The sequence below is a fragment of the Falco biarmicus genome, chromosome 4 (genome assembly GCF_023638135.1).
Source record: "Falco biarmicus isolate bFalBia1 chromosome 4, bFalBia1.pri, whole genome shotgun sequence".
Taxonomy (NCBI): domain Eukaryota; kingdom Metazoa; phylum Chordata; class Aves; order Falconiformes; family Falconidae; genus Falco; species Falco biarmicus.
Genome location: NC_079291.1, coordinates 88,275,242 through 88,287,552, shown reverse-complemented (window position 1 = coordinate 88,287,552; position 12,311 = coordinate 88,275,242). Strand labels below are relative to the sequence as shown.

The 12,311-nt window shown below is 39.1% G+C and overlaps 1 protein-coding gene across 5 annotated transcripts in view; it reads right to left on the bottom strand.

Moving 5' to 3' along the window:
* Positions 1-1,954: 1,954 nt before the first annotated feature.
* The window catches only part of KCTD5 (potassium channel tetramerization domain containing 5), a 37,046-nt gene continuing 26,689 nt past the window's right edge, over positions 1,955-12,311 (bottom strand). For 4 of the 5 annotated variants that reach the window (XM_056334308.1, XM_056334309.1, XM_056334311.1 and 1 more), the window contains one exon: positions 5,929-8,277. Coding sequence is in view for 3 of the 5 variants with exons in the window: in XM_056334309.1 (XP_056190284.1) it covers positions 8,248-8,277 (30 nt within the window). In the remaining 2 variants the exon portion in view is untranslated. Of the gene's footprint in view, positions 2,594-5,928; positions 8,278-12,311 lie in introns of those variants that run through there. The other variant, XM_056334310.1, reaches the window with a different exon arrangement.

Genomic DNA, 12,311 nt, shown 5'->3' with positions numbered 1-12,311 from the left:
CAGCGGGCAGGGCAGGGGGCGGCGGGCAGGCGGCGCGGGGCAGGGGGGCGGCAGCAGCCGAGGCGCGGGCCAGCTCCCCAGCTGCGCCCCTGGGCTGCACCGGCAGTTTCATCCGCCCGGTGAGGGGCAGCGCCGCGGCCTCCGCGGGTGGCGTGTCCCCGTTGTTTGCTCGGGTTGCGGGGGGCGGGCAGCTGGTGTCCGACAACGCACCTTCAGCGGCAGGGTACAGACCGCGTTCTGTTCTCGCCTCTGACTTTTTTTTTTTTTTTTTCCTGATTTTAAAGACGTTTTAGGCCTGGATCCTCCACTCAGCCCCGCCTCGCACCGGTTGCGTTTGTGTTTCTTGAACTGCGTTCTATCCAGCATTAAAGTTCAACATTGTTTCCCTTCTTAGGAACTCTAGAATTGACTATTTTAATAAATAACCGCCGCAATCCCAATCGGCCTTAACCCAGCTCGGTGCCCAAGTCGAGGGCCGTGCAGCCCAGGCCCCCGGCGCCCCCCCAGCGGCTCCAGGCACTGCGGCACCGTTCTGTTTATGCTTTGTTCTACTTGGCTTTTAAAATTCCCACCTAAACTTTTGTTTTTCTTTTTGTATCACTTCACCACGGAGCTTTAAACAGTCTCTGAGAAAGTGAAAGGCTGTTGCAAACGGTAAAGCAACTATCAACGATTCATGGGCCATAACGGAGGGAACAAGGGGTCATCAGCTTAAACTGCAGCAAGAAAAAAAGGAGCAGATGTATTAAAACTATCCTTCTACTGCAAAAGATACTACAACACTAGAGGAGTGCCTACTGGGGAGAGCATAGGTATGGAGTCTTCATCACTTGGGGCTTTACAGGGGAGACAACACATCTTTTCATTGCAGCTGCTCTGAATTCAGCCAAGGGGATGTGCCGAGTGGCCTTAGAGCTCTTTTAAGGTTGCGTTGGCTCCGCAACCCCCCTCCCCCCCGAACAATTCATATTCTTGTTTAAATTTATTTTGGTTTTGATACCTACAAAAAGGAGTCAAATTCACTTTAGTAAAATCCAAATGCAATTAAAATGCCAAAATCACTTTAGTAAAATGACCCCATTTTGCTGAAGTTGCTGCATAAGTAAGGAAAATTAGAATGCACCTTGCATTTAAAACTGATTAAACTGTTAAGATTAAGTTCACCTCATATGTAACTGTACAGCCTCTAAGATTTTAGAACTCACAGGTCTTAGCTTCTCATACTTAATTTTTACTAGCAGTTTGGAAAAGAGGAGCAGTCCAGTGCTCTTCTCAATATTAATACTGAATTACAAACTTTTCTATACTTTTAGAGGGCACAGCTGTCAAACTGCCCAAGTAATTTCAGCAACTTGCACTTGGTACTTATTTACTTCCCTCTGCCATTTCTAGCTTTAAAATTTTTGCAGCAAACACGTACTATGTGGCTTCTTCTTAACATTTCTTATACTGTTTGTTGGCCTTATTACAAAGTATCAACTTAAGTTAGCTTAATTTTTCAAACAAAAGAAGCATTTCCAATAAAATGCACAGTACTGGCTTCTAAAATCTGTGATGTTAGGGTGATTTGTGAGTTGTGTGAAAGAAAATGTACACAAAGTGATTAGTTTAAACTTGGTATGTGTTTTTTTGTGTGATTATATATCCATATAATACTATTTTCCTACTGTAATGTTGAGCAGTAGTCATAGTAAATGCAAAGAAAAATACCTTAATGTCCCAGTGGATATATATGTGAAGAAACATGACCTTTTTTTTTTTCTTTTGTGACAAAGTCTTTGGGGCTGTAGAAAAGGCTAAGTCTCCTTTACAAAGGAGAAAGTATTCCTGCTTTGAATCACTGCACAAAAATGCAACTACATTTTCTATCTGAAGTGCTGAACTAGCAATATCAGTGATACTACACTGTTAGTGTCAACATTAATGGATTTAGAAAAGATGTAAGACATCAGACTTTAAAAGGAAAAAAACAGGTTTATTTCATGCAGTTTACAATATGCTAGTGTTATGAAAAGAAGGTTAAAAAAATACCCACACACATTTTAATTGTATGTTTGTTTTAAAAATGATGGTTAGCTGTAACCATCCTCAAATGACTTGGGAAGCCCTAGCAGATTTTTGTCCAGGGAAATTCCATGGATTCAGTTTCTTGTCTATGTCTGTGCTAAGAGATTTGGCTAATGCAATAGCATTAAAACCAGATCAAAACTCAAACTTTGCTGCAGTAAGAACACTTCAGAGATAATGAACTGGCACAAAATAAAGTGTTATTGCTAATCCACTATCCAGTAAATAAGATGTCGCAAGTATGGCCACTCGGATAGCAACACAAACAGCTCATGCACAACTGATTTTGAGATCAGTGATTTGGGGGGAGGGGGGGGGAAGGGAAGAACACCTGTTGAGTTGGGTAGGAGGGTCAAGAGAGTCCATAGGAAACAGATCTTTCATAGCTAGCCTCAGATGAGGCTCAGGGCAGAAGCAGGTAGAAACAGGTGCCATTTGATACTCCTTCAGTTTGGTGATCTTGCTTCAGGTCCAGGTAGACAGGTTGGCAATGTTTCTCTTACAGTGCCTTGGCACTTCCTTCATCCTAGCAAGCACATGTGAGCCAAGGTAAGTTTGAGTAAAATTGTGCATAAGCTTTTGGAAAATCTTCAAAAGGAGCAATGATCATGTACATTAATACATTAACTCTTACATTTCAGATGACCAGGCCTGGAAATCTCAACAGGTGTTAAGTCAGGTCAAAACTTAGGCTCAGCTTTCCAAGGCAAGAAGACCGCTGTTACAGAACCTCCTCCCTTTCCACCCATCCCCAAAGTAGCAAAATAACTTCCTAGAATTTTCTCTCATTATAGTAGTTATTAACACACAACATCCTAAAGAGAACCATTTGATGGGCCTAGAAAGCTGCATTTGCAGCAGTATCTGTTCACTAAACTTTTGAGAAGTTTATGCCTTGGCAGACCTTGCTGAAGTAAAGGACAGCAAAGTTGCAATATTCAACACTTGCCTGGGGCAGAATCTTCCTCAAAATCTCTCTATTGCCAGTGCCGTTCAGAAGTTGTTACATTTCAGCATAGGCAATAACAAAGTGGTGGACAAGTGTACTGTCTTCTCTAGTGTACTCCTTGCAAGCTGGATACTGAAATTCCAGCCATATATGAATGCTTCAATCTGCAATTGGTTCAGCAATTTGTAAAAAATTTTTTTAGAGTCCATGAGCTGAAAGAAAAACAGATAAGCTGCTTCTTAAACATTATGTGTCTTTCAAAACCTCAAATTAGCCCTGGAAAGGATTTTAGCCCTTAGCATTTCTGCACTGAAAATGGAGAGTTCCTTCTCTCTGACAGTCATTTATAGGCAAACTGAACAGTAAGATCTATTTAGCCCTTTAAAGCCTCAGTTCTGCAAGAAGCCTTTACAGCTCCTGAACTGTTGTGAGCCAAAAGAAAGGCTATATGACAATGAATTCCCTAGAGAGCCTTCCACATAGTATAAATTTTCATTTTAAAAACAATTTTAAGAATAATTCTACATACAAACCCAGGTAACGTCCTGAGATTGCCCTTAAAGCTGGAGTCTAAACTATAACAAAGTAACAGGTAGCATCCTCAGACTGCATGTATTTCAAAATTGTTGTCTTAGAAAAGATACCTCTCCAATGACCACTGGAAGTTCTAATCCAACTGCCCTGAGCTAACAGGTACCGTTAACAGCATAACAAAATCTCATCCCCTTTTCAAAAGCCCCAACCTTTCAGGGCTGATTGAAGAAGTTCATTTAAAAAACTTCAAAGATACTTTTGATGTGGTGACAGAGAGAATAAAATAGGAGAATGATAATTTATGATTTTATCGCACCTCAGGTGAACAAAATCCCAAGCTTCATCTCCAGACTCTCTTTCACTTGACTTTGATCTTCATTAAAAGCCCAGTACTTCACTTCTCAAGCAATGTATTCCAGTATACCTGAATGACTGGACAATACGAATCCATTTTCTAGGTCATTTTGTTCAATCAGATACTATTGTATTTTTACACTCCAAGTTCATTTTTGTAACTGTAATTTGTAATTAGTGTGTTAATTTGCTGGTGGTAGCTCTCTACAGCTCAAAAAGAGACGGACAACACTCAACAACCTCAACAGACGTTCACAGAATACAGTGTTCTGCTCTGAGAAGCAGTCTTCTGAAAACACCATCATCCTACTCACCAAACCTGTTCCCTAAGCATGCTTGCAATCAAGTTTTCTTTTAGCTAATCTGCTAGTTTTCATACTTCTCCTGAAAAAAGCCCCCCTCTCAGAGAAAGAAGAGATTCAGTTTTGGTATCTTCAGGAAATACTCCTGTTTCTAATCAAACATAACTGTGCAATCACACTGCTAGAAATGGAGGTACACAGCTATTGTCTAAAGAAAATCTGTAGACAAAAGAGTTGGATGGATACACCAAGTTCAATTTCTTAAGAAATCTCTTTTACTAATGCTACAATGGAAGATTTATCACATTTATCAAATCAAAGATTTTACAAAGGAACTTTTATCATTACAAGAAACATAGCTGAATTTGAAAAACAAGACAGTACATTTCCCAAATTTTATGAGTATATGATTCTGAGGGCAGAAACTTTAGTAGGTAATCAATACAAGCTTCTAAATACTATCAGGCCTTTGACACACAATTCAGTTACTGTGGGGTAACAAACTGCAATTAGCCATAATCCATGGGAACCCCACAGTAAGTGGGAGAGAATTCCCAGTAAACTTGTGTCTTTTGTTAATTTGAAAAAAAATAAAAATAATCCATTTCACATTTACTGTGGGAGCTGCTGAGTCAGACTACACTTTTGGACTGTTATTATGGACCAGGTGACATTCACATCTTAAGAGGCCTCGGAATGACTTATTCATTGCAGATAAGCTCTGATATAATTGCCACTTGAAGAAGTCAAAAACCTTTAATATAAAAATGTTACCTTCAATACAGAAAATTAGCCGCTGACAAAACTTAAGGCCAACAGTATGCTCTCTGTTTCCTAACTCAAAGCACAAAATTGCTATGGTAAAACTGAACTTCTCAGTGATTAAACAAGTTCTGCAAGGAGTTTGTTGTGTAAAAGCCTTTAAACAATTTCACTGAAAATCCACTAATCATCTGCTGAAGTAACCTCCTGTTCCATGGACAACACACCAAACAACTTCACTGACTATTTGTATAGCAGAAGGGTTGAAAGTTAAATATTTCATAGAATTTACATTTTCATGAGAGGTCACCTTGATTAACTCTTATGTTTTGGTATCTCTGCTTTCCTGCTTCACTTCTTTCTGCTATCATCTCTCTGTGCTCAGGATCTTAAACTCTAACCTGGAATACTGTTCTGATTTAAGAACAGAGAAGCTGTGTAAATCCAGAGTTAACGTCAAAGGTTTTTGCAGCATGGCTATCCAACTACAGCCCCCCAGTGAACCCCCCGGCTTTACACAGTCACAGGCAGTTCTCCTGAGGTAAATACTCCCCAAATGACAGAGAAGAACCAAAGGACTCCCGCTTAAACTACCAGTACATTACCTCATCCTGCAAGATCGTAACAGACGAAGCAATGCTTGCAAAACCTGGTGATGTAGATTGGACTCTAATGCAATTACCTTGTTACCGTAGCTAATTTTATTTGAAATTACAAGAGTCAAATAAAAAGAAACCAAACTTAACATAGGGATCCATTCTTAATGCCTTGAAAAAGGCATACAGTAGCACTTCCATCTATCTGAAAGCCTCACATGTTCACAAAAATTAAAGCAATAATGACGTTAGCAAGAACAGGAAAGTAGTTATTTCAGGTGGTCTCAAACAACATCATATTTAAAATAATTTACAAGGTACCTGCCTATTAAAGTTTGCCTTCCCCCCCCCCCCCCCCCCCCCCCCCCCCCCTTAAAATCTTTGTGAGGTACTGGAAACAAAGTGCAAAATGATTAACCACTCATTTCCCCAAAATTTGCTACAACAAGGATACAATGTAAATTAGATTGTAGGAAATCTCACCATAAAAGCATGTTTTTAAACTGAAAATACTCCAGTGAAAAAACATACTTGGAGAAACATGCCCTTTTACATATTCTAAATTTGTTCAGTTTGCTCAGTTTGTTACTCATGCTTTGCTGCTGTCATTCTTGAAATTTTCACTTTATGAAATACTTTTTTGGGTTAAATAAGAAAGACAACAGAAATGCCGATTCATAAGGATCATTGTAAAACAGGTATTTTAGGCATTAAAATCCACTTAGACCAATGCCAAATTCTTCTGTAGGACACAAAGAAAACAACAAGAAACATCGTTAGCTGCAATTCCATGAGCTAGGGAGCTCAGAGAATTCCGTGGAGTCATACTGTTTAAAAACACAGTAACTACTGCAGCAGAGGAAATGTTTTAATATGCAGTTAACACAGACAACTGTTAAAGTTATTTTCAGATACACAAGATAATCTGTTACTATTTAGGGGAAATTTGGGTGCTAAATTTAAGCTGATAAAATAGGGGTGTCTAAAAAAGTATAAAAGTATAAACATTTTCCCCTACACAATTACATTTTTAGTAAATTCAATTCAGTTTTAACATCTTAAAAAAAGACAAACTTTTTATGTGTTGTTGCGCAGGGGCCAGCAGCTTCCTGTGCAGACCACATCCAAGTCACAAAATGCATTACAAACCCTTTCAAGCATTAGATGCATGGACAAAACATTTAGCCCATTACTTAACTTGCTTAGTAGAAATGGTTTTTTACAAATTGTTTCTGCCAAACTTTTACCAATGTATAATAAGTCCTTTAAAAAAAAAAAAAAAGTAGACCCTGGGTGTTTGAATATCAGGCTTTTGTGTCAAGGATTACCTAGAGTATATGCATAAATTCTGAAGTTACTGAGAATGAAAACGGTCACGTCTTTAGAATTCAAAACAATCTTGTAGCCTTTTGAAATTCCCTTCCACTGTTTTCATAAGTCAACGAAGCTGAGTTTTATACTGTCAATTTCATTAAGTGTTTTAAAGATGTGCTAAAGATTTTGCTCAAAACATAGTGTATTAAAAAGCTCCAGTCTTATGTATTAGCCTTCATCAGCGACAAACTAATAAAGCTGCACCAGATGTTTTCAGTCAGTGTTCTTTAACTGCATAGATGAAATAGTACAGAAAGAGAAAGGTTGATTACAGGTATCCTGAATGTCTGAGTAATTAAGTTTTTCAATTGGATGAGCTTGTGTTCACGCTCACGGTTGATTTTAATCCCAGTCACAGATATAGGCATCTAGGACTAGCCAGCCGTATTTCTGTACAGCCTTCAGCTCTTGAAAAATCTCTGCTGTAATCCACAGAGTTCAATGCTTATAGGCATGTTATAAAAGCACAAACACACATATGAGTACAAATATCTCAAAAGAAACAGAATGTTTAAGTGAATTTTGATTCCCCTTCCAAACATCTGGCTAAGACTGGAGCATAACTTTCTCAGGAAGAGACTGTTTTAACAGAAGGAACATCAAGAATAACTCAGATGAAAGCCATTTTCTCTGAGTTTAGTCTTCCCTTTGGGTATTAAAATATGCTATAAATCCAGTCAATATATACAACCTTCCATTTGAGAAACCTTTTGTCTGTTGTGTAACTTTTTACGTGCTAATTTCAGTTGATCTCCTAGGCTGTTCTTATGTAAGAGCATGTCACAGAGCCATAAGGAATGTGCAGTATAACACAGTCAACTGGGGCTGCCGCTGATTCTGAAACAAAGTAGGCCCAATTATTTGCATTTGTGGGCTGTAGAGTGTGTGTGTGTGTAGCACCAATTACATTGTCCTTTAAACGTTTACAATGATTAGTAGGAAAATGTCTCCAAACTGATCAACATTGGGTCATCCAGCACCAGGCATTAAGTGCTACATGTCTCGGAGGAAAATATGCGTGCATGGTCATTTCTTTTCAAATGACCAGTGTCAGTCAGCCCACAAGAGAGTACAACCATGCACTACAACCAAAACTTAACACACACTCCCACACCATCTATTCCCATTGCATAATCTTGCAATGCTTTCAGCCAGTTGACACCAGCTTATAGGCAAAAATGGTTGAACCCAGATCAACAGAAAATTGTCTAAAATCAGGTATTTTCTTTTGCAGCTGAGCCTCTTCAGTGTGACAATTCACTGTGTCTTGGAATAAAAGAGAAAAAATTGTCACCATTCAATACTGTCTTCACATCCTGGAACCTCGTTCTTGCAAAATCTGAAACAGACCAATAAAAATTCTATAAATGAAAATTCGCTCAATGCCATTCCTACAGACGGAGGTCAAAGAGCAACATAATGACTATTTCAAATAACTGATGAAGCGTCAGGGAGCTGGTTCAAGGACATTCCTGAAGTCTGTGCTTCAAGGCTAGAAAAAGACAGATTGATACATACAATATCTACTATCGATCATCATTAAAACAGATGTAAATTACTGCTAGGAATTGAGTACGATTAATACAACCAAAGCTTAAGGGTTGGTAGACGTAAAAATTAAGCCATTGCACCTCATCCTAGTTCTGAAGATGCTTAGGTCCTGTATGGTAAATGAACATGGGTACTTGATTAGAAATCAGTTTTAATCTTCATTTTTCTTGTTCCAGTAAAATGTCTTCAGCTCTCTGAAGTTTCAGCTGCAAATTGTGTCCCATAAATTAGTGCTGAAAACATGAACTATCAACTCAAAATGTGCACAAATGAGGCACTGGATGAGAGGACACAGGAAGTTTTCAAAGGCCAAGACTACGAGCTGGCAAGATTTGCATCAACAGACTGATTCAAAATGTGAAATAGATGCCCAGGCTTGGTCTTTTGCATGAATTAAAGTCAACCAACTACATTCCTTCACAGCCTTTTACTATGCTGTTTAGACACACAAAGCTTACCAGTTGGACTGACCTGCTATATGAAAACAAGTATTACTCTGACAGCAGTTTAAAAATATTTTTACAGTAATAATATTGGTTCATGCAAGATCTCACAAGTTTTTTAGGCATCCTTGCCCCCATGAAAATTATTTATGTGGACACAGGACACAGTGCATTGAACTTTTCATGCATTACATTGTTCATCATTATCCCTTGAAACACCAAGTCAGGCAGCTGAGGGGCAACACAGGCTCTGACTTCATGAGGAATGTATTTCTTACTCTGTCTAAGAAATTTGATTCTCCCACTGTTACCAAGGAACCGAGATCCCCATTACAGTGAGTAAAAGGATTTTTTTCCCTAAAAGCAGTTGGTTTGTTTAATATTCACTTCAAAAGGCATATATTAAATACAGGGACTTCAGTCTAATGGAAACAAAACATCTGCCCCTGAAAAACCTAGGCACCCTAGTCTATAGCATCTTACAACATGAAGACTGCCTATTCTACTTCCAATTTGACACCTTTTTCCCTTTTCTGTTTCAATTCTCTTTGGCTCCTCCCGTGAGGAAAGGATCCAAGTCTTAGGATTGACTGTCCAAGCAACAAGGTTTCTCATGTTGCTACTCTAAATGGAATGGCAATCAGGAATAACGAGGTCGGCTCTCAGGCTGCACAGTAGAGCTAACTGCCTAAGCAAACTCTAGAACCAATTGTGACAGCAGCCAAATAAAGCATTAAGCAAAGCTTCAAATACACCCAGCACAAGTACTTAACCATGTTAATTTCTAAAGTAAAAGTATCTCTAATGATACTTCATTTTCTTTCGCTTCTTGACAGTTTTTCTAGTACTGGCAAGGGCTCTTGATTTCCAAAGCTGGAAGCAAGCAAAGGCACAATCCCTGGATAATGGCATAGCTGTCTTCAAAAAAGAACTCCCTTCTACAGTGATTTCACTGTAGTCTGATACTAAGGCAAACACCTGATGCTAGTACTCAGTAGCATATTCCATCCCAGAGGACCCACAAAATCTGACAGCACACACCAACCCTTCAGTCTTTGTGCTTGTCAGTTAAACATTGGCAACCGCTTAACACAGCACAGTAGTTTCATGTATGCTTTTTTATTCAAAGTATAGATATTTGGTTTCTTTTAAATATTGTTAAAATGTTGATAACATTGTAGCCTCTAGCAGTCATCAAGCCTAATACGCCTCTCTCAGTGACTGTAGTCAAGTAGGGTCTCACCTGCTTTCCACAACTCCATAGGATTTTTTTTTAAGGACTGGAGTTCATAAAGAACCTGTCACCATTTGTGTGCCTCAGGGACAGTTCAGAGACAGTTCAGTGTTAGCTTAAAAAAAAAAAATTAAAAAATCCATTTTATCACTTGCTCACTGCACTTCCTGCAGTACCTGGATCTCACTCTGTACATACAAAGTTATTTTTAATTTCAAATTCTGTATTATTATTTTGAAGTTAGGAAGCCAGTTGTCACTGTAGCTACTTTGACAAATTTCCAAAATAAAGAAAGATGTTTCCTGCCGGCCATGACATGCTTTAGGGTATATTTTATATGCAAACATTGTGTATTCCATTAAGATAATTTACTATGTGTACTAAGCAAAAAGCATTTCATATGAAACTGTAGGAAAGATGTAAGTGAATTCTGTGAGGAAACGCCAGGCCCTGAAAATTGCTCAGCAGCTGCTGGTATAATACATCCAAAAGGCATCAGACAAACTTACAGAACACAGGGTCACTGATACCTGCTCACGGCATCATAGTGTCACTGTAGCTTTCATACAATGATCTGGATGCAGGCTTGAAGGCAAAATTCCTAAACTGAGACTTACTGGAAGGTGGGGAAATATATCAAGAGTTAATTTTATAAATATGCTTCATACTTAAAATACTTTCCTCAAGTAGCTGCTGTTGCTCACAGCTGAGAACAAAGTGCTGGAGTAGATGTCCCGACAGTGGGTAATGGTCTGACGCAGCCAACACGTAAGTGAAACAATCTCCAACAGAGAAAAGTATGGCTGAAACAAGCACCTCTGCAGTGAGAATACTGGATCTATTAATTCCGTGAATCTTTTCAATTTAAAATGAAACATCTGAGTTTATTCTCTCATAGAAGACAAAAAGTACTTCTAAGATTAAGAGTTAGAACTATTTTCTGTAGCTTCAAGAATACATACAATAAGATAAAGCTAAGCCAGATCTGGATGCTGAACTTTGCACACTTCACTGAGCCAGTAAACCCAATGTAAAGCAGAAAATTCTATCAGATCAGGCAATATTTTAACACAGTTTTCTTGGTAATTCTTCTGTAACCCCTACCTTTACTAAAGGGGAAATGATTTCCAATCAGCAAGCTCCCATGAGAGGTGTTCCATCCACCTCTGCTCAGAAACTGTGTGAAAGAGTACTAGTCACGGACAGTGACTTTGTCAAAAGAAGAAAATGAATTCCAATTATCAGGAATTGTATCAAAATTGTACGTACTTACTAAATATTGAAATGGTGACTTGACTCTGTTCTACAATTCAAAATTCCTCCTTTTTTTTCCTGAAAAGCCCTGTAATAAGACTATTCCTAAAAACTTTGGTGGCTTACTGAGCAAAACTGTCAAAAGAAGACAGCTCAACACTAATAGAGGTCAATAAAATTTGAAACAGTTATGTCAGGTCTTCTCACAAACTGTTAATAGCTAGGATTGAGGAGTATGTCTGGAGCAGAACCAGGCACAGACGAAGTTTTCATTTGAGAACGTGCTTTACTAGCTAAACAGGTGACTTCACTGATAATGCTCCTCTGTCTGCACACTTTAGAATACAGAATCACCAAATGGTTTGGGTTGGAAGGAACCTTTAAAGATCATCTAGTTCAACCCCTTCATCCATGGGCAGGGACATCTTTCACAAGGTGAAATGCTTGAAATGATGCTCAAAGCTCCCCCCGCCCCAACCCAACCTTGAACACTTCCAGGGATGGGGCATCCACACCTTCCCTGGGCAACCTGTTCCTGTGCCTCACCACCCTCACAGTAAAGATTCTGTCATTATACCCAATCTGAATCTACCCTCTTTCGGTTTAAAAACATTGCCCTTTGTCTTGTCACTACAGGCCCTGGTAAAATGTCTTTCTCCATCTTTCTTATAAGCCCCTTTTAAGCATTGGAAGGCCGCAATAAGGTCTCCCTGGAGCCTTATCTTCTCCAGGCCAAACAATTCTAACTCTCTCAGCCTGTTTTCATTGCAGAGGTGCTCCAGTCCTCAGACCATTTTTGTGTCCCTCCTCTGGACCCACTTTAACATGTCTTTCTTGTGCTGGGGACCCCAGAGCTGGACACCGTGCTGCAGGTGGGGGTCTCACCAGAGC